General features: G+C 39.4%; 1 protein-coding gene across 4 annotated transcripts in view; it reads left to right on the top strand.

The window, feature by feature from the left end:
* The window catches only part of LOC127653423 (trinucleotide repeat-containing gene 6A protein-like), a 48,483-nt gene that overhangs the window by 13,569 nt on the left and 13,513 nt on the right, over positions 1 to 21,401 (top strand). For all 4 annotated transcript variants that reach the window (XM_052140112.1, XM_052140109.1, XM_052140110.1 and 1 more), the window contains 3 exons: positions 16,393 to 16,709; positions 17,083 to 17,130; positions 18,607 to 21,171. In XM_052140112.1, coding sequence (XP_051996072.1) covers positions 17,085 to 17,130; positions 18,607 to 21,171 — 2,611 coding nt within the window. In that variant the 5' untranslated portion in view covers positions 16,393 to 16,709; positions 17,083 to 17,084. The remainder of the gene's footprint in view (positions 1 to 16,392; positions 16,710 to 17,082; positions 17,131 to 18,606; positions 21,172 to 21,401) is intronic.

Raw genomic sequence — 21,401 nt, 5'->3', positions numbered from 1 at the left:
AGTGGAGTATCAAATCTTCTCTAGTGCAAGATGATGCCTAAGATCCCTGATCCAATGACTAAAAGTAGGTGGAGATCTGTCCTTCCACTTAAGCAATATAAGACGTCTAGCTAATAAAGTCGAAAAAGCAATCATATTTTTAGCATTATTATCTAAACAGAGTTCTGTAGTTAAACTGAATATTGCAAGAATGGGGGAAGTATTAATAGATAAATGCAGAACTCCTGAACTTTTTTTTATATTAATTGCCAATAATTAACAAGCTTAGGACATGACCAAAATGTGTGTATGATTAGCTATCTCAACTCTACACCCATCACACAATTAGTCTATATTTGGTGAAAGTTTTGCTAATTTAGCTTTTGTCCAGTGTAGTCGGTGGACTATTTTGAATTGAATAATTGTATGTCGTGAACAGATTGAGGTTGAATGAATCTTATTTATAATATCTTGCCATGCTTCTTCTGAAAGTTGCATATCAAGTTCACTTTCTCATTGTTGCTTTGATTTTGTCAAAGATGTTAAATTCTGTGAGGAAATCAGAGTATATCAGACCTTTATTATTGTTGGAGTGGACTGATTTTCAAAATGATATCAAGTAGAGATTCAGTAGGTAGAGCTGCAACGTCAATAGTGTTAGAAGTCATAAAACTGCGAATCTGCAAATATCTGAAAAGATTTGTATTTGGAATATTATATTTTGCCCTTATTTGTTGAAACGATATAAAGCTATTATCAATATATAGATCTTTCAATGTGACAAGTCCTTGCTCTGCCCAACAATTAAAAGCAGTGTCTGTAATAGAGGGAGTAAACATAAGATTTCTCATAATAGGGACATGCATTGAGAGATCAGCAAGCGAAAAGCCTCGTCTAAACTGGTTCAATATTTTAAAAGATGCTCTAACAATTGGGTTTAAAGAATGTTTAGATAATGATTCAAGAGTATTCTTTGTACAAATTATAGCAGGTAATGATGTGGGCCTACAAGAAGCCTTTTCTAACAACAGCCATGCCGGGTTGTCAGAAGGGTTGATCCAATACAACATCAATTTAATTTTAGAAGCCCAATAGTAATACTGAAGATTTGGGAGGGACAGACCACCACAAGAATGATGTCTTTGTAGTATATCTTTACGTATCCGAGGGATTTTCCTATTCGAGATAAAGTCAGATATCAGGGTGTCTATATGCATGAAGAAAGATTTTGTTAAAAAAATATGAAGACTTTGAAACAAAAACAAAAATCTTGGCAACACATTCATTTTTACCGTGTTAATTCTACCTCCTAAAGATAATAAGAGCAGGTTCCAATGGTCAAGATCCTCTTTTAAATTGTTTGAGTGGGCAGAAGTTAGCTTTATAGAGTTAATTATATTTATAAGTAATCCAGATACCCAAGTATTTAAACTTTTCTGTACTTATTTTAAATGGAAATGAGTTAGATAATGTTGAATGAGATGTTAGATTTATAGTTCACTTTTCTGTAGATTGGCAAAATCTCTGGATATAAAGTTAAAGACATCTAAAAGTCCAATCAGCACTGGTAAGCTTGTAAGTGGATGAGAGAAGTATACAAGCATAGCATCTGCATAGAAACTTTTATGTTCGATAGCTCTTCTGTGAATTCCAGTAATGACAATCTGCTCACGTAATTCTGACCTCATATTGTTGAATTAGTCTACAAGAACAGTCTTTAATTCAGCCCTGAGCAGCGTAGGGATATAATTTCTTAACAGCGACAGAATTTCTGCCTTCATATCTGCCATTTCTGTTTGTTTCTCCGGCGATTTCTGGTCACTGCTCGAGGTGCCAGGCCTACTCTCAATACTCTTCCCTGTGTATGTGTACGGTCGCAGACTTTTTGCCATTTATGTGCCGCGTTAATTAAAAAAAGATGTTCAAAATCAAGAGGCGCTACAACAGAATGTTTTAGTGCCAATTTAAAACAATAAAACGCCCCAAAATATAATTAATTTAACTAAATTTAGCAGAGCTCACCAAAAACACAACTTACTCCATGACTGCTCACCAGCGCCCTTTGTAAAATATTCTTTATAAAAACAACATTTGTTTATCCAGTAATATAATGTTTGCCTTAGTATAAATTTACTAGTGAAATCAGACATTACATGTGGCATTATCAGGACTTTGAAATATCAGGACCCTTATCATTATTATACATTATATATTATATATACATTACATACAGTTGATTATATTACAGTCATCTGTAAACCCTTCGCAAATTCACCCTCGTGCTTAAAAGACTCATCCTGGTGCTCACAGTATTATATGCACTTACATGAGCAGGAGAAAACACTTTAAAAGCTGGCACACCTTAACTGCTGAGACTTAAGCCCGATATAAATGAAAGCTGCACTATTGAATACACTGAAACTGAAATCGTGGGATGATGTTGGACAGTTTAATAAAAATTATCGCATTCCCTTTCTCCCTTGCGATCGATTTGATTGACACGGATGCGCGCCCTCAATCAGATTTTAACGGAGACTCGTGGCAAGAACAAACAGTTTTGCAAAATACATGGCTGATTTTGAATTCATAACATGTTTACATTATAAAACACAGAAAATATCAGTAAAATGTAAGTGATGTGCATCAAACAGCACAAGCAATCTATAAACGCTGCAACTGCTTCACATTAAACTATGCTTATTATGATCTTCTTTGAAGTGTTTATAAAGTGCTCTCGTGCGCTGGACAACTTGGGTCAGGTTTTTTTTTTCTCGCTTCAACTTGTCTATGTTGTTTTACAAACGAGTTTCACAATGCAATTTATTATTTATTTATTTATTTATTTTTACTTGTCTGTGAATTGACGTCACTGGGGCTTTTCCATGCTTACCGCAAATATCCAACTAATTGATAATGAAATTCATTGTCTGTGATTTCCATTATCGATAATTATAAATTTTATCGATTAGTTGTTGCAGCCAAACACAAATACAACAGTCATGTTTCAAGTAAACACCTCCTCCCTCATTACACCGGGTGACTTTTTACTTATCTGTTGCCCCAGATTTCCTTACGTCTTCGTTATGATACTGAGCAAATTAAGCAATAAAATTGACTCCGCCTTGTTGGCTGCGGAACAACATGAAAATAGTAAAATAGTGCTGAATAGTAAAATAGTGCTGAACTTTTTTTTTTTTTTATGAAATAAATATTAATAAATATTTTACTTAGTTGGCTGACGAATGCATAAACTTGACCAGCTGGATATAAACTAGAGACCGACTGATATGGGATTTTTGAGACCGATACCAATGTTAGAGGGGGATAATTCACAGATTCCTGATATGGTGGCTGATATAGCTCATTTTTGAGCTGGAATGAAAATAGACCTTTTCTATGTGGATTGTGCACCGATTTTGCACTGATACGACAATGCAAAGGTACTCAGAAGGCTGTTTCTTAAATATTTTTGTCAAAGAATATTTGACATTATTATACATTGTCAACAAATTCTAGAAATGAATAATTAAAAATACAATAAATAGCTAAATAAACATCAGTACTGTTTGTTCAGTATCGGTCAGTTGCTGACCATTTAAATAAAGAATACATTTAAATTAGAACTAAATAAAAATCACTACTGTATATTTAGTATCAGTCAGTTGCTGATAGGGCTGGGTATCATTAAAAAAATATAGAAACCAATATCTTGACTTGGATACCGGTTTCTAAACTAAACCAATTTTATGAAATCCATTTTAACAAGATTACAAACATTACCTAAAAAAAAACTTTGGTTTTATTTTTTCAGTTTGTTGACTTTTTTTAAAGACTCAAACTCATCTCCTGAGCCTTCTGGTCTCCTCATGCCAGGATCGGCTGGGGCAGAGGCAATACAATTAATGTGAAGAGGGAAAAAAAACAAGAACGCTAAACTGTTAATTCAGCCAACCCTAAGGATATGTATGGTTTAACAAGAAAACTAGCTTAAAGTGAGTTAAACTTGATCAGTTACTGTCAACCTTGAAGCATTTTTTAGCATCTATTTAGCTAGCTATTTATAGCCATACATTCAAACAATATCTAACGTTACGTAGGTCCCAGTTTAGAGGAATATGTCACCACTCACAGAAACGTTAATTTAACAAGTACACAAGCATGTACTATTACAAGTTTTATTTTTAAAAAATTTGTTTGCTAAACGTTAACCATACCTCCTGGAGTCCCAGTCAATGTGGCGCTGCATTCATCAGTAGTTTTGGAAGCTCTGTGGCAGGAGGACGCTGAGAGAATGACTGTACCGGCTTAGTCTTCTTGCATTCGAAGATGGAGCAACTTTCTGCTCTTAAGTTAATTCATCAGATTTGTCGTGTTGCCGGTCTTGGCAGAAATGATCTTGTCGCAAATATTGCATAGAGCCTGGTGAATTGGAGCCACACGTTTGAGCTTTTCCACATATTTACATCTATGGGGGTGGAGACGCATACACACGACAGCCTCACGCTGAGCCACGTCTCTTGGTGTAACCGGCATAAACTAGTGTTTTTCCTTGATGCCTAAACATAGCCAATCACCGTCACTTTTATATTTGGGCACATCTAGCATGCTACATGCTTAACCCTGACGTTGACAAGATTAACACCATAGGTATTGAAAATTTGTATAACATTTTTTTGATACTTCATAGTTTAGAGACAATTCGCTAGCCCTAGTTGCTGACCATTTAAATAAAGAATACATTTTAATTAATTGCTAAATAAACATTAGTAGCACTGTTTAGTGCCAGTCAAATCCTGGCAATTTTAATACTGCCAGTCAATTAGGGACAAGAAGCATTTACACCTGCCGAGTCAAGAGAGAAACAGTGGCAAGGGTGTTACACCATATTCTGCTTTACAAGTTCAGGGGAAACATTCAATGGTGGATAACCAGACTTTAAATATTAAATTCTGTAAATGCAACAACTGGAATTGTTCTGTTGAAGGGGGTACCAAACTGTAAATCCTGAATAAAACGGTTTGGTGTATACATGTTTACACATTAGCTTCCACTCAGCTGACAAGCAATGAAAGTAGCTATGTGGTTAGCTAGTTAGGTATAAGCTTGTTGTCATGGAGAGAAAAAGATGGACGTTTTTTTATTTACTTTCCAGCATTGTGTCTCACCAACTGGATAACAACGAGCATGAAATCAACACTTAACAGACACAATCCATTGCACAGTTGTCTGTTGAGCTGCAAACAAATGCTCTGACAAACTATAGCTGGCAAACATATGTGATAAACTTGAGTGACATGGTTGTCAGGGACCGGGTTAACGTTATATTAGCCTTGAAAAGGGAAAACGATGGGGGTCATTGTTTATCAACTATCCAGTATGTATTTCACCAACTAGTTAGCAACTTACCGTGAAGGCACCGATTAACTCTGCACTATCTGCAGAACCACTGTCACCAGACAGCCTTGTTGGCAAACATACTGCTGTTCTCTACTATTGCAGCATCTAGTCAACAAATTAATTACTTTATAATGATATGACAACATGTACTGTATACCTTTTCGTCGTTGATGTTTTTAATCTGCATCTGAAGTGTTCCGCTCCATGCAGAGTGTAGTCTCACCTGTCAAAACAAACACCACAAGGCATCAGTGATGCCGCTCTCATACTGTATAACCCTCCCCAGCTGCTCCAGCACCGGACACAATGGGGAAAAACTATCGATAGTTCCAGAAATCTGTTATTGGTGCCGATTAATTGGCAAAACTGATATATTGGTCGACCTCTACTTATCGTATAATATAATTACGATGAATCCAAAAAGTACCAGCTGGAAACCATTAGTTATTAATCCTGACACAGTCTATGAAGGATTTGCTTATTAGAGTTATTTTCCCTTTCATCTCTCATTTCAAGTCTAACATTTAAGTGTATGGAAGAAAACAAAATCATAACATTTGTAATTTACTTTTTATTAACAAAAACTTGGGGTCAGAAAATGGAAAGCCTTCAAGAAATGATTTGTAGCCTTAGTGGTCTGTGACAAAGTCTTCGTTTGTTGACTAAATCACATAGGTGTTGCTTAGCAATGGCACTGCACAAAAAATTCTGCTTGAAAGGAAGTGTCCCTGGCAGAGATGGTCTGCATGAACTCATCTGGGCTGGAAAAAGCCCTTAAATGTGCCAAAAGCATAACTTCAGACACTACTTTGTCCTAAAGGAGAGTACCTTGTCCTGTAGCCTCTAATAATTACAGATTACTTGCATAACTGTCTCCAAATATAGAAGTCATTTCTAGTTAAGACCTGCTCATGCATTCTTGTCATGTTCAAACCAATTGGAGACCTGATTTTTTTTTTTAAAAGGGATAGTTCACCCGAAAATAAAAATTATGTCATTTACTCGCCCTAATGTTGTTCCAAACCTGAATGACTTTTTGTCTTTTCATGACAATGACTTGTCAAAAAGATTTTAGAATGTTGGCCTCAATCGCCATTCATTTTCATTGAGAACGAAAATGGTGCAGTGAAAGACAGTGGTGATCTCTTTAAACAATCTGGAAGGCCTTTTTGATGTTTCTTCCATGGGCATCTGCTTTTAACAAATATGTAGACGAGCACGGTGTGCAAATTATGTTCTCTGTTTTTGCATTTGACCTTGAACAAAGAATAAATGCACTAATATTTTAGGTGTTCCTGAAAAGTTGGCTTACCAATACACTGTCAAATCAGTACCTGAAATCATACATGCTTTTTTCAAAATAATTTAGTCATGCAGGCCTGCCATTAAATGCGCCTCAGGATCTTGCAGTGCAGCAGATCTGCAGGGTAGTCTACTTGTTACAACATGACCACCTGACTTCCTGACGGTTGTCATTCCACAAGCAAGTCGAAGCTGTTTGAACAGGAAGTACCCCTAAGAAAAAACAAACTTATGCATGGTTGCAGTATTCTTTCATGTGTTATGTTTCATTTGAACTCATTTCGCTAAACATTCAAATGAGGAATTACACCTCAAAAAAAGAAAGCCCCAAACAAAATTAATAAAACCGCTCCCCTCTCATGGGGCCCGTGGCTGAAGTCACTCTCTTTGGCCCACACTACAGTTAGCAAGAGGAGCTGGCAGGAGTTTCTTCTCAAGCAGTAAAATGACACCATACCCCTCCATTTTTTCCCCTTATGAAATGCGAAGAGAAGGAACAAAGCTGGATATCTTTTAAGGCTTCTGGTTGAACTAGAGAGGAAGGGAAATGATAGCCATGCTCTTGTGTAACTTAAAGGTAGAAGCTCAGCTTTTTTAAACGCAATAAGATAACATAGTTTTGCTTTGTAGCGTCTAGTCCCTTTTGTTGATAATTTTTTTTTTTACATGTTTTAAAATCTATTTACAGTTGTGGCGATGTGAGAGGAATAGTGAATTATTCTCTTCTGATTTTTCAGCAAATGTTTGTTTATGGCAGGCAAGTTAGACAGTGGATCTGTTCTTGAAAGGTCAGGACAGGAACTATTAGAGGAATTTATAGCACTATGTGGTCCCTCTGTTGTAATTTCTTCTTTATCTAGTGAGACAGTGCTGCTCTGTGAGGTCATTCCCTAAAGAGGACATTTTATAGCCAAAACAACTTTAATGAACAAACTGGTGGAAATTGCAAACAGTAGGAGCTAAGGTTAAAATGGTGAATTGCATTGATAATGTTGTGAAGCTAAAGATCTGTGCAATCATAGACTGGACTGAAACAACTTTGAGGTGATTTTGACTTTCTGCTGTTTGGAATTGTATGTTTACAAGTTTAAATGTATGGAGTTTAAATGGGACAAATGGAAAAAGATGCACAGATTATTTTTATTTAACAAATGGTATGCTAAAAGAAAGTACCATGGTATTTTTTTTGTTAGGAGTTTCATGAATATGGTAATCATTCAGTACCATGGTAAAAAGCAAGGTAACATTGTATTACCATCTGCTACTGTATTAAAGGGTTTGTTGTATAACAGTTGTATAAAGTTTCAGATGCAAAAATACATTGACTCCATTTTCAAAAGGAGTTCAATTACATAGACAGTTAGGGCCCTATGAAGTCTTTATTTTTCCCCAAATTCCATGTTTTCCATTTTATTAGGCCTAACTATGAAAATCGTTTTTTAAAGTCATTAGTCATTTATCATTAAAAAAACTGTCTAATCAAATTAATAGAATTTTAATAAAATGAAAACGGGACCGACCGCCCGTTACATATCAGTAAGTATTTTATAATACTGTTGCATTATTTTTTATTAAGTGAAGAGCGTCTGTACTGATCTTCATTGCACAATCCAAGTTTTTTTTATTTTCATTATTATTATTAATATTATTGATATTGCTTAAAATTAATCTAATTATTATCATCATTATTATTGCTACTACTATTACAACAACTACATTTAATATTGCATTTTACTACGCAGAAGTAAAATATCAGCATTTTTTTTAGCATTTTTTTTCAATTTCACGCGTAATGGAGCTTTTATTTTGTCGTAAAACCGAATGTTTTTGACTGCTTCACTTCTTGCATCTAGAAAGCAGTTCACTAAATGGGCTTATTAAACTGCAAAAGGTTATGATTAAATTATATAAATTTATATAGTCTATTTGTGCTGCTCTTCACGTCAAATAAAGTGATCTGCTCTTTGTCATTAATGCACACAGATAGTGTACGTGATGTTTATCATGTGGTGGCTTCTCACATTCAATTCTCCCAGCTTATGCAGACCGTATATTTGTTTCTTCAAAATTCAATTACATGGTGTTTGTACATAAATGTGAGTCAGCAGTGTGTGTGTGTACACAACCACCCTACAATGTTATACAGTCAGGTCCATAAATATTGGGACATCGACACAATTCTAATCTTTTTGACTCTATACACCACCACAATGGATTTGAAATGAAACGAACAAGATGTGCTTTAACTGCAGACTTTCAGCTTTAATTTGAGGGTATTTACATCCAAATCAGGTGAACAGTGTAGGAATTACAACAGTTTGTATATGTGCCTCCCACTTTTTAAGGGACCAAAAGTAATGGGACAATTGGCTGCTCAGCTGTTCCATGGCCAGGTGTGTGTTATTCCCTCATTATCCCATTTACAAGGAGCAGATAAAAGGTCCAGAGTTAATTTCAAGTGTGCTATTTGCATTTGGAATCTGTTGTTGTCAACTCTCAATATGAGATCCAAAGAGCTGTCACTGTCAGTGAAGCAAGCCATCATTAGGCTGAAAAATAAAAACAAACCCATCAGAGAGATCGCAAAAACATTAGGTGTGGCCAAATCAACTGTTTGAAACATTCTTAAAAAGAAAGAACACACCGATGAGCTCAGCAACACCAAAAGACCTGGAAGACCATGGAAAACAACTGTGGTGGATGACCGAAGAATTCTTTCCCTGGTGAAGAAAACACCCTTCACAACAGTTGGCCAGATCAAGAACACTCTCCAGGAGGTAGGTGTATGTGTGTCAAAGTCAACAATCAAGAGAAGACTTCACCAGAGTGAATACAGAGGGTTCACCACAAGATGTAAACCATTGGTGAGCCTCAAAAACAGGAAGGCCAGATTAGAGTTTGCCAAACAACATCTAAAAAAGCCTTCACAGTTCTGGAACAACATCCTATGGACAGATGAGACAAAGATCAACTTGTACCAGAGTGATGGGAAGAGAAGAGTATGGAGAAGGAAAGGAACTGCTCATGATCCAAAGCATACCACCTCATCAGTGAAGTATGGTGGTGGTAGTGTCATGGCGTGGGCATGTATGACTGCCAATGGAACTGGTTCTCTTGTATTTATTGATGATGTGACTGCTGACAAAAGTGGCAGGATGAATTCTGAAGTGTTTCGGGCATTATTATCTGCTCATATTCAGCCAAATGCTTCAGAACTCATTGGACGGCGCTTCACAGTACAGATGGACAATGACCCGAAGCATACTGCGAAAGCAACCAAAGAGTTTTTTAAGGGAAAGAAGTGGAATGTTATGCAATGGCCAAGTCAATCACCTGACCTGAATCCGATTGAGCATGCATTTCACTTGCTGAAGACAAAACTGAAGGGAAAATGCCCCAAGAACAAGCAGGAACTGAAGAACGTTGCAGTAGAGGCCTGGCAGAGCATCACCAGGGATGAAACCCAGCGTCTGGTGATGTCTATGTGTTCCAGACTTCAGGCTGTAATTGACTGCAAAGGATTTGCAACCAAGTATTAAAAAGTGAAAGTTTGATTTATGATTGCTAATCTGTCCCATTACTTTTGGTCCCTTAAAAAGTGGGAGGCACATATACAAACTGTTGTAATTCCTACGCCGTTCATAAATACCCTCAAATTAAAGCTGAAAGTCTGCAGTTAAAGCACATCTTGTTTGTTTCATTTCAAATCCATTGTGGTGGTGTATAGAGCCAAAAAGATTAGAATTGTGTCGAAGTCCCAATATTTATGGACCGGACTGTAAGTCCACCCACTCCTCTTTCATATATTTCTATTAATCAAAACAGTGTGTCAAAATGAATTGTTTTCATTATCGGTTCACGACTGGTGACTGACTCCACCCTATTATCATAGATACTCCCCTGAGTGATCTACACACCGTCCGCCATTTTTTCCACGCTGGAGCAGATACAGCGAGAAGAATAAGGTCTCCGCTTCATAAGCATCATAAGTATTCTTTTGTTGGCTGTAAAAGTAAAAAAAAAAAAAAAAAAGACATGGGCTTTTGAAGCAGAGCCACTGAAGATGCAGTGGACAAGTTTTATTTTTGAAGGAAATGTCCCCCCCCAAAAAAAGAATTTGTGTATGTTTGTGCGAATCATTTTACACTGGACTGCTTTGTGAATGAGTGTCAATATAAAGCAGGATTTTCAAAAAACATTATTCTCAAGCATGGATCTGTACCAACTGTTCATATTCCAGCTTTATATCCTGAAGATGTAAGCACTTTTATATTTTGTGAATGTTTGCAAATCACCTTTCCGAATGTGTTGGTTAGCTGATTCCACAGCTAATGCTGCTTAAGTTACCATTGTCTTTGATTGTATTCACGGACACCAGATGGTTGTTAATGTCACACTCCAAAAATGCATTAAAGTAGTTCATATAGCTCGTATAGCTTTGTGAATCGCTAAAAGCTGCGTTTAATAAAGTATTCTTGCGCTGTGTGATTCAGTGAATGCGCACTGCTCTGTTGATGCACTCAACACGAGCTGGGCTATCATGATACGCTGCTGTTTTCAGCTCTCAGAGGGGCACATCTCCGATGTAGATGCTCAATAGTTGGGTTTGTTTGCATCGATTGATTCTACTAAATTGATTTAAAACCAGATTTGTTTGTAGTAGCATTATCTAGCTGACTAGTTAAAGTTTTTCTTAATAGGCTACATGTATATAAAAATAATATGTAGTTAGAGCTGTTTCTTTACATATAAATGAGCACTCCTAATCAGTTCTACACAGTGAGGTGTAGATATATACGGAAACGGGGCCGGTTGCATAAATCTTTTTTTTTTATAATAGTCTTACAAGTTAGTTGTCTAAAATTTTTGTCTTAACTTTTTCAGTCAGTTGTTTAAAAAGTTTGGTCTAAATTAAGACAAAAATTAAAGGAAGTACTCACGTGGTCCTTACTCCGAAATACCATCCGAGACTCCAACAATCTCCAGGTCGATAATTCTCCGGAGTGAAATGTGCGCCACAAACGACCGAGTGTGTGGTAACAGACGCGGCAGTGAAGTCTGCTCTCTTCACCTGCACAAAACGCACAAAAAAAAAGAAAATACTCCCCAGTTCTCCGATACACCGCCGCATGGTCCTCGATCACTCCTCCACCCTCTCAGGCGGACCACAGCCACTTCTCCCCGGGTGGACCGGAGTCAGACTCACGACCTCCGGAGGTCAGAACGCCCCTCCGCTTTCTCGCCGACTCGTGGGGACACTCATACCGCTCCAGGCGGTCGGGGAACACTTCCCTCCTCCCCTCGCGGATGACGGTCTTTCTCCGACCCCTGTGGGGGATGGCAGGGCTCTCCTCCACCCCTGGCAGCGGCTCCATCGATCCAGGTGGTCGGGGAGTCCAGTCCCCACTCGCCTCGGGGACTGGGCGGTCGGTCTACTCCCTCCCCAGGTGGATGGCAGCGGCGCTCCCCTGGGTGGACAGCAGTGTCGAGGTCATTTGCAGCACTCATAGACGAAACTTAGAAAGAGCGAGAACCATTTTCATGGGCATGTTACACAAGGCTGCACACATCCATATAAACACATGCGCATAGACTGCTTTGCTGTTCAGATTTCACTCTGGATCGATCTAGCCCTTATCACAGTGCTACCCAACAAAGGCCGATCATGTCAGCGGTGTGGAAATTCTTCGAAGTTTCTGAAAAGGACATCAAATTTGCGATCTGCAGTGTTTGTTCAGCAGAAATGTCAAGATACTGTATATATATATATACACACACACACACAGAGTACAGTAAGAGATTCTACATGAAAGTGCCCCGATCCACAGCAGTGCCACAACTAGAGCAGCCACAACATGAGACGTATCTAGCTGAACTACCCATTGCCAGAAGCGACAATCCCCTTGACTACGGTCGCATAAACGAAGAACGCTTTCCTTTGCTTGCGCGGATTGCACACAGGTATTTATCTGCCCAAGCACCAGCACAGGGAGTGAGAGACTGTTCAGTGCAGCAACTTTTCTTCTTGAAGAGACAGCGGTCCAATATGATGTGTATAGCAATTACATTAAAATGTGTGTAGCCCTGCAACACTTGTTCTTCACTTGAGGCTACTGTTTACAGTTTGAGGTTGGATTTAGTTCTGTTACTGCTGTCATGCACTGTTGTTTTGCACAATAATTTTCACTGAAAGTAGACATACGTTTACATAAACGTATGTAGGGGGGCGGCTGTGGCTCAGTTGGTAGAGCGGGTCGGCCACTAATCGCAGGGTTGGTGGTTCAAATCCCGGCCCACACGACTCCACATGCCGAAGTGTCCTTGGGCAAGACACTGAACCCAAGTTGCTCCCAATGGCAGGCTAGCACCTTACATAGCAGCTCTGCCGCCATTGGTGTATGAATGTGTGTGTGTGTGTGAATGGGTGAACGAGTCAACAGTGTAAAGCGCTTTGAATACCGAAAAGGTTAAAAAGGTGCTATATAAGTGCAGACCATTTACCATTTACCATAAACGGAATAGAGGCCTGCCAATCTGTGTTTTGCCTGTTGTTTTAATTAAAAAGACGTGCATATTTAAACTGTCTGAAATATGCTAGCTTAGTTCATTACTTGACTGTTGTTTTGCATATAATAGTTTTCTAAAACTTTACATTGTTTGGATAATTGTTAATAAAATCTGTAAAATTTGATTGTTAAAGAACTGTATGAAGAATAATATTTAATATTGTTTTAATATATTTTTTGTCCAATTTTGGTGTGTTACTTTAAATAAAAGTGTGATTTATTTTATTGGTTTGAATTGGAAAACTACAGAGTCATTAAATTCATGAAATTAATGAAAAAGCATAATATTAATACAATTATACACAAAAATATATATACTTTTTTTTAAATAGGTTAAAAAAAAAAAAGTCTGTTTCGGTTTTCGGACAAGTGCATCCTGGAGTTTCGGTTTCGGCCAAGAATTTTAATTTCGGTGCATCCCTAATAATAATAATAATAATGGCCTAATAATTTTATACATTAATGGGAAAACAAGCCAAATATCGTCTTGACATTGTCAAAGGCATCAGCTATTGGCGATCACTCTGACCATCGTTGATCCCTGAAATCATCGTCTGTCGGCACAACCCTAATGTGCATTTCTTTCTGTGAATTAACAAAAATGTTCAGAAAGTCTCTGCTGGTTTTTTTTGACACATTCAGAATCTTTGCTGCTTTTGCCAGTGTCGCAAAAAAATGTAAATTACAATTTTTATATTTTAAAGGCTCATCACGGTTTAGTATTTCTCTGTAATGTAGAACAGTGCAATGTTACTTATAACATTCTTTCTCAGCCCTGGAACTGAAACCATTTTCTGATGCCCCTCAAATATATCGATAGAGGGGTTAGGTTGCCCTGAGTATTATACTGTCCTGCAACGTACATGCATTTATACAAGCAAATATGGGCTGCCCTGTCAACTGCCAACACGCACAAATCATTGACGGGCAGAAAGTCTTCTAATGCGGCCCACAGAGATCTTTTCCACGCTGTTTTCCGAGCCTAGGGCTGTTACGTAAGGCAGGAGTGATATTTCATAGCACCTATTTCATTGATATCTGACAGGTCATAAGGATGTTTTCAGCATGTAATAAAAAAAACAATCACTTACAGCACCTTTAAATGAGTGGTAATTTAGTCCAGCCGTGGCCAAAAGTATTGGCAGTGACATAAATTTAATCTAGATTATTGTGCAGAGTGATCAGATGCATTTTAAATAATTGCAAAAAGCTTCATTGGCCAAAAAAATGAAAAACCCACAAAAAACCAAATGTCACTGTTTTTTGGCCCTGGCACAAAATTACCAGCCAACATCATTTCACTAATCATATCAGCAGCACCTGGGAAAGTGTGAACGAGTACCACTCAGGTGAAATCACTCTATCATTCTGAATGGATTTTAAGATCCATTTTATTAAGATTTTATTCCTCCTGAGGAGTCAGCTATGGAATCGTGTCACCACCAGTGCAGAGCTTGCTCAATATTGGCAGCAGGTTGGTGTGAGTGCATCTGCATGCACAGTGAGGCGAAGACTTTTGGACAATGGTCTGGTGTCAAGAAGGGCAGCAAAGAAGCCACTTCTCTCCAAGAAAAACATCAAGGACAGACAGAAATTCTGCAGGAAGTACAAGGATTGGACAGCAGAAGACTGGTGCAAAGTTATTTTCTCTGATGAAGCCCCCTTCTGACTATTTGGGACATCTGGAAAATTGATAGTCTGGAGAAGAAAAGGAGAATGCTACCATGAGTCCTGTGTCGTGCAAACAGTGAGGCATCTTCAAGAACAAGAGCAACTTCTCCCAATGATCCAGGAGCAATTTGGTGATGATCCGTGCATTTTTCAGTATGATGAAGCACCATGTCACAAGGTAAGAGTGATAATGAAGTGGCTCATTACATTGAAATTTGTATCCACGGCCAGGCAACTCCCCAGATCTTAATACCACAGTGAACCTGTGATCAATCCTCAAAAAGCGAGTGGACAAGCAGAAGCTGTGTGCAGTTTTTTTTTTTTTTTTGACACATTCAGAATCATTGCTGCTTTTGCCAGTGTCGCAAAAAAATGTAAATTAAAATGTTTATATTTTAAAGGCTCATCACGGTTTAGTATTTCTCTGTAATGTAGAACAGTGCAATGTTACTTATAACATTCTTTCTCAGCCCTGGAACTGAAACCATTTTCTGATGCCCCTCAAAATAAATATATATTGTCTACTAGTCGACTAGGAAACTCTTTGGTTGGGGGCAGCTCTGCAAATTATAGACTGTTGTGTTGTGATATCCAGCATGCCAGAGCGAATTGCAGAGGTTATGAAGAACAAGGGTCAACACTGTAAATATTGACTCTTTGCATATATTGAATGTTTTTGCCAATAAAAGCCTTTAAAACTCATGAAATGCTTATCATTGTTTTCCAGTATTCCATAGAAACATGTGAAAAAATAATCTACAAATACTGAAGCAGCAAACTTTGCAAATCACCAAATTTATGTTAATGCCAATACTTTTGGCCACAGCTGTAGAAGGAATGGACAATGTGCATTCACTTTTTTTTTTTTTTTACATTTGCTTGAATAACTTTGTTCCTTTTAAGGAGTATAACAGTTCTCAAATTAACTGGTTTTATTATAGTAATATTGTAGTAATCATGACTGACGTAACCTTGACTGCTGTAACCATTGTTTTAGTGGCAGAAACCATGGTTTTGATACAATTTACAGTTACACTTTAGTATACATATAGTAACCATGGTTTATTAATGTAATCTTGTAGTAGCCATGGCTGTATGAACCATGGTTAATTTTGTGGTTACTATGGTTTTACAAAAAATACAGTAATGAAACTATGGTTACTGTTGTAAAATCATGGTGATTTATTTGGTAAGGGCAAACCTGTTGAAGTGTATGCTACCAAAATGATTAATCTTTACTTTGAATTTGTAAGTACTCAGTAGTATTTTTTTTTTCATGAACATAGCAAGTTCCAAACCGTACCGCAGTTGTGACACTAAAACAGTGATACAAACTGAAGCATCAGAAATACTGTATGAACAGTTACACCCCTAGTTCCTTTTGGCAATATCCTAAAATAGATTTTTGTAGTTTTATTGTGCTAAGTTGTATAGGATCAAATATAGTTTTGAATTCCTGTTATTGTTTTGATTTCAGTGCCAGAACATATCAAGTCCAGATTTAGCCAGCCTCAATCTCCCAATTAAAACAGCAGCACCTCCACTGTAACCTGCACCATCAGCAATGCCAAGAGGGCCCCAGCCAGCGGCCAGCCCCAAGCCCTGCCTCGGTACCCGCTCTGTGAAGTTCTGTCGCTTCTCTGTCAGCACAAACAGAAACAGCTGTTGAAGCGTGGGCAATCCCTCACAGTCCTTGCTGCCACCCTGGGAACTCTAGTGCAGTTTATCTCTAGCCAGACAGGGAGTTTACAACTGAGAGGGCTGTCCTACACTGCACCCAAAGCCACCTCTCAGGTACCACTTTTTTGTGATTAATAAATGCCAATACATCAGCCATAGACTGTTCTGCACTCTAAATATTGGCACTTGCATAGGCCAGTGTAGAACTTACATCATTTGGCCACTAATTTAGAGTCCAAGTGCAGTTAATGGTGACTAAGCACTGTATGTCTAGTTTCTGTCATAGAGTGTTTAGAATTTGGATTGACTTTGATCATAGCTAAGGAGTAAGCAAATGTGATGTTTGTGTAATGGTCTTAGTTTGTGAACTTTTTATTTGCAGTTTAAGAAAGGTCAGAGATGCAGATTTGAAGCAATTTTTCCAGGCTCTGTCCTGCTGTAACCCTCCTGTCAGAGTGTCTCATGGTGTTGCTCTTTTGTTTCATAGGCATGGCTCCCATTCGGGATTCTGTCAGCCACTCCTCTAACCAAACAGGTGATGCACTTTCTTTTTCCTCACCACGCATTATTGTTTACTGTTTTTGTGTGGCATGTGTGATAAGTCCAAAAGTCATAGAAGACCTGTTCGGTCATCTATATTTTGGTGGATTGGGTAGTAAGATTTCCTCTGCACATGCTTATTGGTCTCAGTAATATGCAATACAGACAGTGTTGTTTAAGCACTAAAAGGTTTATTTTCAATCACTTTAAATATAGCATATGCTTTGACACTTGTAAGAGAAATTTTCTTCTTGGCATATGTATCCAGACTTACCCTTTATTTCCTGCCAAACCTGTTTTCCTGTGTTATGTAAAGTCAAACCAGTAGTGCTGCCAACTGATTCACAGTGCACACTTTTCTGTATTAGTTTTTAAAATAAAAATGGATCTGAAAGTTTCCTTTACTGGGATCACCTCAGTGACCTTCAGCGGAATCTCCTGTTATCATGTCACTTTTAGACAAACTGTTTACTTAAGTCCAGCAGTGAGACTGTCTGTTTCTTTGTCTTGCCATGTCTGTTAGCAATACAGCCAGGGAAGAAAGATCTCAGACTTGGCAAGAGAACAACGCTTCAGGAAGCTTGGCAGCCATCTTGCAGAAATATTTGTAAGCAAGAGCAGGCTAGCAGAAATGGCTTGTTTCAAGAAAGATAGCAGTTGTGTTATTATTATGGTTTAGTGCTGCAACTTGATTGAATGGATGCTAAATTATAAAAATTTCACTTCACACTGTCTTGCTGCTAGTGGTCATCTGTCTTTACCTCCTTTCTGTTGTCGTGCAGAATGATCATGCTGCTGCTGCAAAATGGTGGCAGCTCTACTAATGTTTTAGTCTGGCTTAAGACACCTCTCAGCAGGACTGAGACAGGGCCTATGGGCAGTTAGCCATTGTTAAGTAATCCACAAATGAACAAATATTCCACAAATGGGCAAATTGTAAGATTTTAAACCAATGTCTAATGACCAATTGTGTGGTTTCCATTGCATTAAGCAAATAAAGTTTTTGGCTTATATTTTTGTTTGTGGGGTGTATTATACTTACACTCGGTATGTCACATTTAGGAATTCTTCTGTGTTTTGAAAATCGTACTCTTGGGATCTTATTGTCAAATGTCATTTTGTTACTTTTGGCCTAGCCTATTTTTTGCCGTATTCAATTTCAAAGCTCTAACAAAAGCTGTGATGCATAAATATTGGTGGTATTAATATTCTGGCATTTTTGTTTTGCTTAGCCTAGTTGTCTTTGCCTACTTAATTTGGAATTCCTTTTTTTCAGGTCTTGCTGAATAATTTCTAAATTGTGCCAACATACATCTTGTTGAAGGAAATTATAATCACTTATTTTGACTCAATACACTTGTATACATTCTCTGTTTTTAAAAAAGCATTTCTTTTCAATGTTATAGATGTTTTTTTTTTTTTTCTTCTGTTTGCCTTTTGAACTAATTTGACCTTTTATTTATGTCCACAGGTTTGGAACATGCTGGTCTGGAACCTCAGTATGAAAATTCACTGTGGAGCTCTGGCAGCGACTCTAACAGCAACTGGGGAAAAGTAATTGTAGATAAGGGAACTTGGCCCTCTATCACTGGTAGTGACCCAGAGTTAGCCTCAGAATGTATGGATGCTGACTCTGCCTCCAGCTCTGGGTCTGAAAAGAATCTTAGTATGATGGCATCTGGGAACACCGGTGGTGACAACAATGGCAATAGACAAGGCAGCAATCATTTCATGGTTGCAAATGGCAGCAATAATGTGGGTAATGGGAGTGTTAAGGGGCCTTGGGGTATGTCCAATGGCTCAATGCTAAGCACATGTCAAAGCTCTGTGGAGGGCCCCAACAGCAAGCTGGCAGAAGGCAGCCATGGAAAAATGAATGCATGGGGTACCCAAAGTTCCTCAACCAATGGAGGCATAAATCCAAGCACTTTGAACCCAAATGCCAACCATGGTGCCTGGCCTGTTCTTCAGAACACTGGGCCCAACCCACATGGGCCTGTGGGGAATGGGAATGGTGGCACCAACTCTCAACAAAGCACCATATGTCAAATACCCAGCATGCAGAGTATCAACTCTAAGATGTCCTGGGGATGCCTGCAGGAAAATATATCTGAAGCTGAAGTCAATGGTACAAACAAGGTTCCAAGTGGGCAGCCTCAAAACCTTAACACTGAATTTAATGGACCAAATAACACTACTAACACGATGACCTCTAGTTTATTAAACTGTACAGGTTCAATGCAGATGAATGAACAGCCCCCAGGGCACCGAACCTGGCCTGTGAGCACAGGGGGCTCTCATCAGCTCCCGATTTCTACAGTCTCTAATGGCACTTCCATTTCTCAACATGGCAACAGTGAGGGAATTAACAGTGTGTCTTATGGTACAGCATGGGGTGTTCCGCCTGGCACTAATTACTCTGTAGAAAAATGTCCTGTCCCTAAAGGCCAAGCTGTGGGTGACACTGTGAATGCAACTCTAATGCAGTCTGGAGCCAATGGCTTCTCTGTGAGTGCTGCTCCATTAAAGAATAATAATAATAATGGAATGGGCAGTCGTGGAGGAGGTTGGGACTCTGCGTCCACTACCTCACAAAGTATGTCTTGGCGTGCAGGTAACTGTGTGGATACTGCTGGAATCCCTCGCCCCTGGGGGAGTGCCTCCTCGTCATCTTCCTCCTCTTCCTCATCCTCTTCAAACACTGGCACTAAGGTCTCAAATGGGGAGTGGAACACTTTGCCCAGCAACAGTCAGCATTCCAATGATGGCACAAATGGGAGCAGGAAGGGAACAAATGGATGGAAGTCATTGGAAGATGATGCTCTCGGTATAGGGAGCTGTGGACAAGCATCCCAAGGCAGCACATGGAATAAATCAACAGGCAGTGAAGGAAGTGGAGACAGCTCAGGAGGTCGCAGCGACAGTGATGGGCAACGCAACCGAAGGAGAGGTAATCAGCAGGGGATGATAAATGCAGCTCTCTCTAATATTGACATGGATCCCAGGGTCTTGTCCAATACAGGGTGGGGACAAACACCAGTCCAGCAGAACACTGCCTGGGATGTATCAAGCTCTGATAAAAAGAGAGGAAATGGACAGGCCGGCTGGGGCAGTGCTCCCCCGCAGGCGTCTAAATCAGTTGGGTGGGGAGACAGACCCAGCACCAACAGTAGTGATTCTTCAGTGTCTGGTTGGACAGAACAGAAACCTTCAACTGGCTGGGGAGAATCCAAAGGCCCAGTTGTGCAAGGTGGTTGGGAGGAAAGCTCTTCCATTACATTGAACAAGGGCAGTTCCTCATGGAATGGTGGCAAGGATGAGAAGTCCTCCTCTTGGAATAATGCACAGAAGGCAAAACAGGGATGGGGTGGACCATCTGCTGGAGAGGGATGGACCAGAGAAGGCCCTAAGGGAAACCATTGGGAAGAGCCCCAGAAATCTGGTTCCGGTGGCTGGGAAAGCGATAGTGACCGCTCTGGATCAGGCTGGAGTGAACCCGGCCGCTGTGGCACAAGTAACACCTGGGGAGGCAGCGGAGGCACCAACACTCCTGACCAAAGTGTTCCAACCACCGGATGGGGAGAGCCAGCCAAGACCAACAATCAAAACCATGGCTGGGGCGAGCCAATCAAACCAAGCCACTCCAACCCTACTTGGGGTGATGCCACCAAACCAAATGACTGTTCAGAGTGGGGCAAATCCCAAGAACCCATTATGGGAACATTCAGGAGTGGGAACACCCCTCAGACTGGAGCCCCTGGTCAGAACAAGCCTACAGGATGGCTGGGAGGCCCAATGCCTGCTGCCTCTAAAGAATCATCATCAACTGGGTGGGAAGAGCCATCTCCTGAGTCCATCAGGCGTAGAATGGAGATTGATGATGGTACTTCCGCTTGGGGAGATCCCAACAAATATAACCACAGCAATGTCAACATGTGGAACAAGAACACTGCTGGAGAGCAGGATGGCATGGCTGCTTCTCAGCCTCCACAAGCCCAAAGCTCTATGGCTCCAAAAGAAAAGAGCTGCAACTCAGGTGGGTGTCTTCCTTTTTTTTTTTCAGCGCCTCGACAAGCATTACTCACCAATTATATTTATGTTGCAGTCATCCCATTGGAATTTCTCTGGATGTTCTCTCCACCCCCCAACCCGCCCACCCCTTTCCTCTAATACCTCTGCACTAACAAGGTTCTGCACTAACAAGGTTCTGAACTTTTGAGAAAGTGTGTGTATGTAGTGTGTGGTTGTCAGAGTTTCTACTACAAA

This window comes from Xyrauchen texanus, chromosome 12 (assembly GCF_025860055.1).
Source record: "Xyrauchen texanus isolate HMW12.3.18 chromosome 12, RBS_HiC_50CHRs, whole genome shotgun sequence".
Lineage (NCBI taxonomy): Eukaryota > Metazoa > Chordata > Actinopteri > Cypriniformes > Catostomidae > Xyrauchen > Xyrauchen texanus.
Note: the sequence above shows the minus strand (reverse complement) of the source record. Positions and strands in the feature narration are given on the sequence as shown.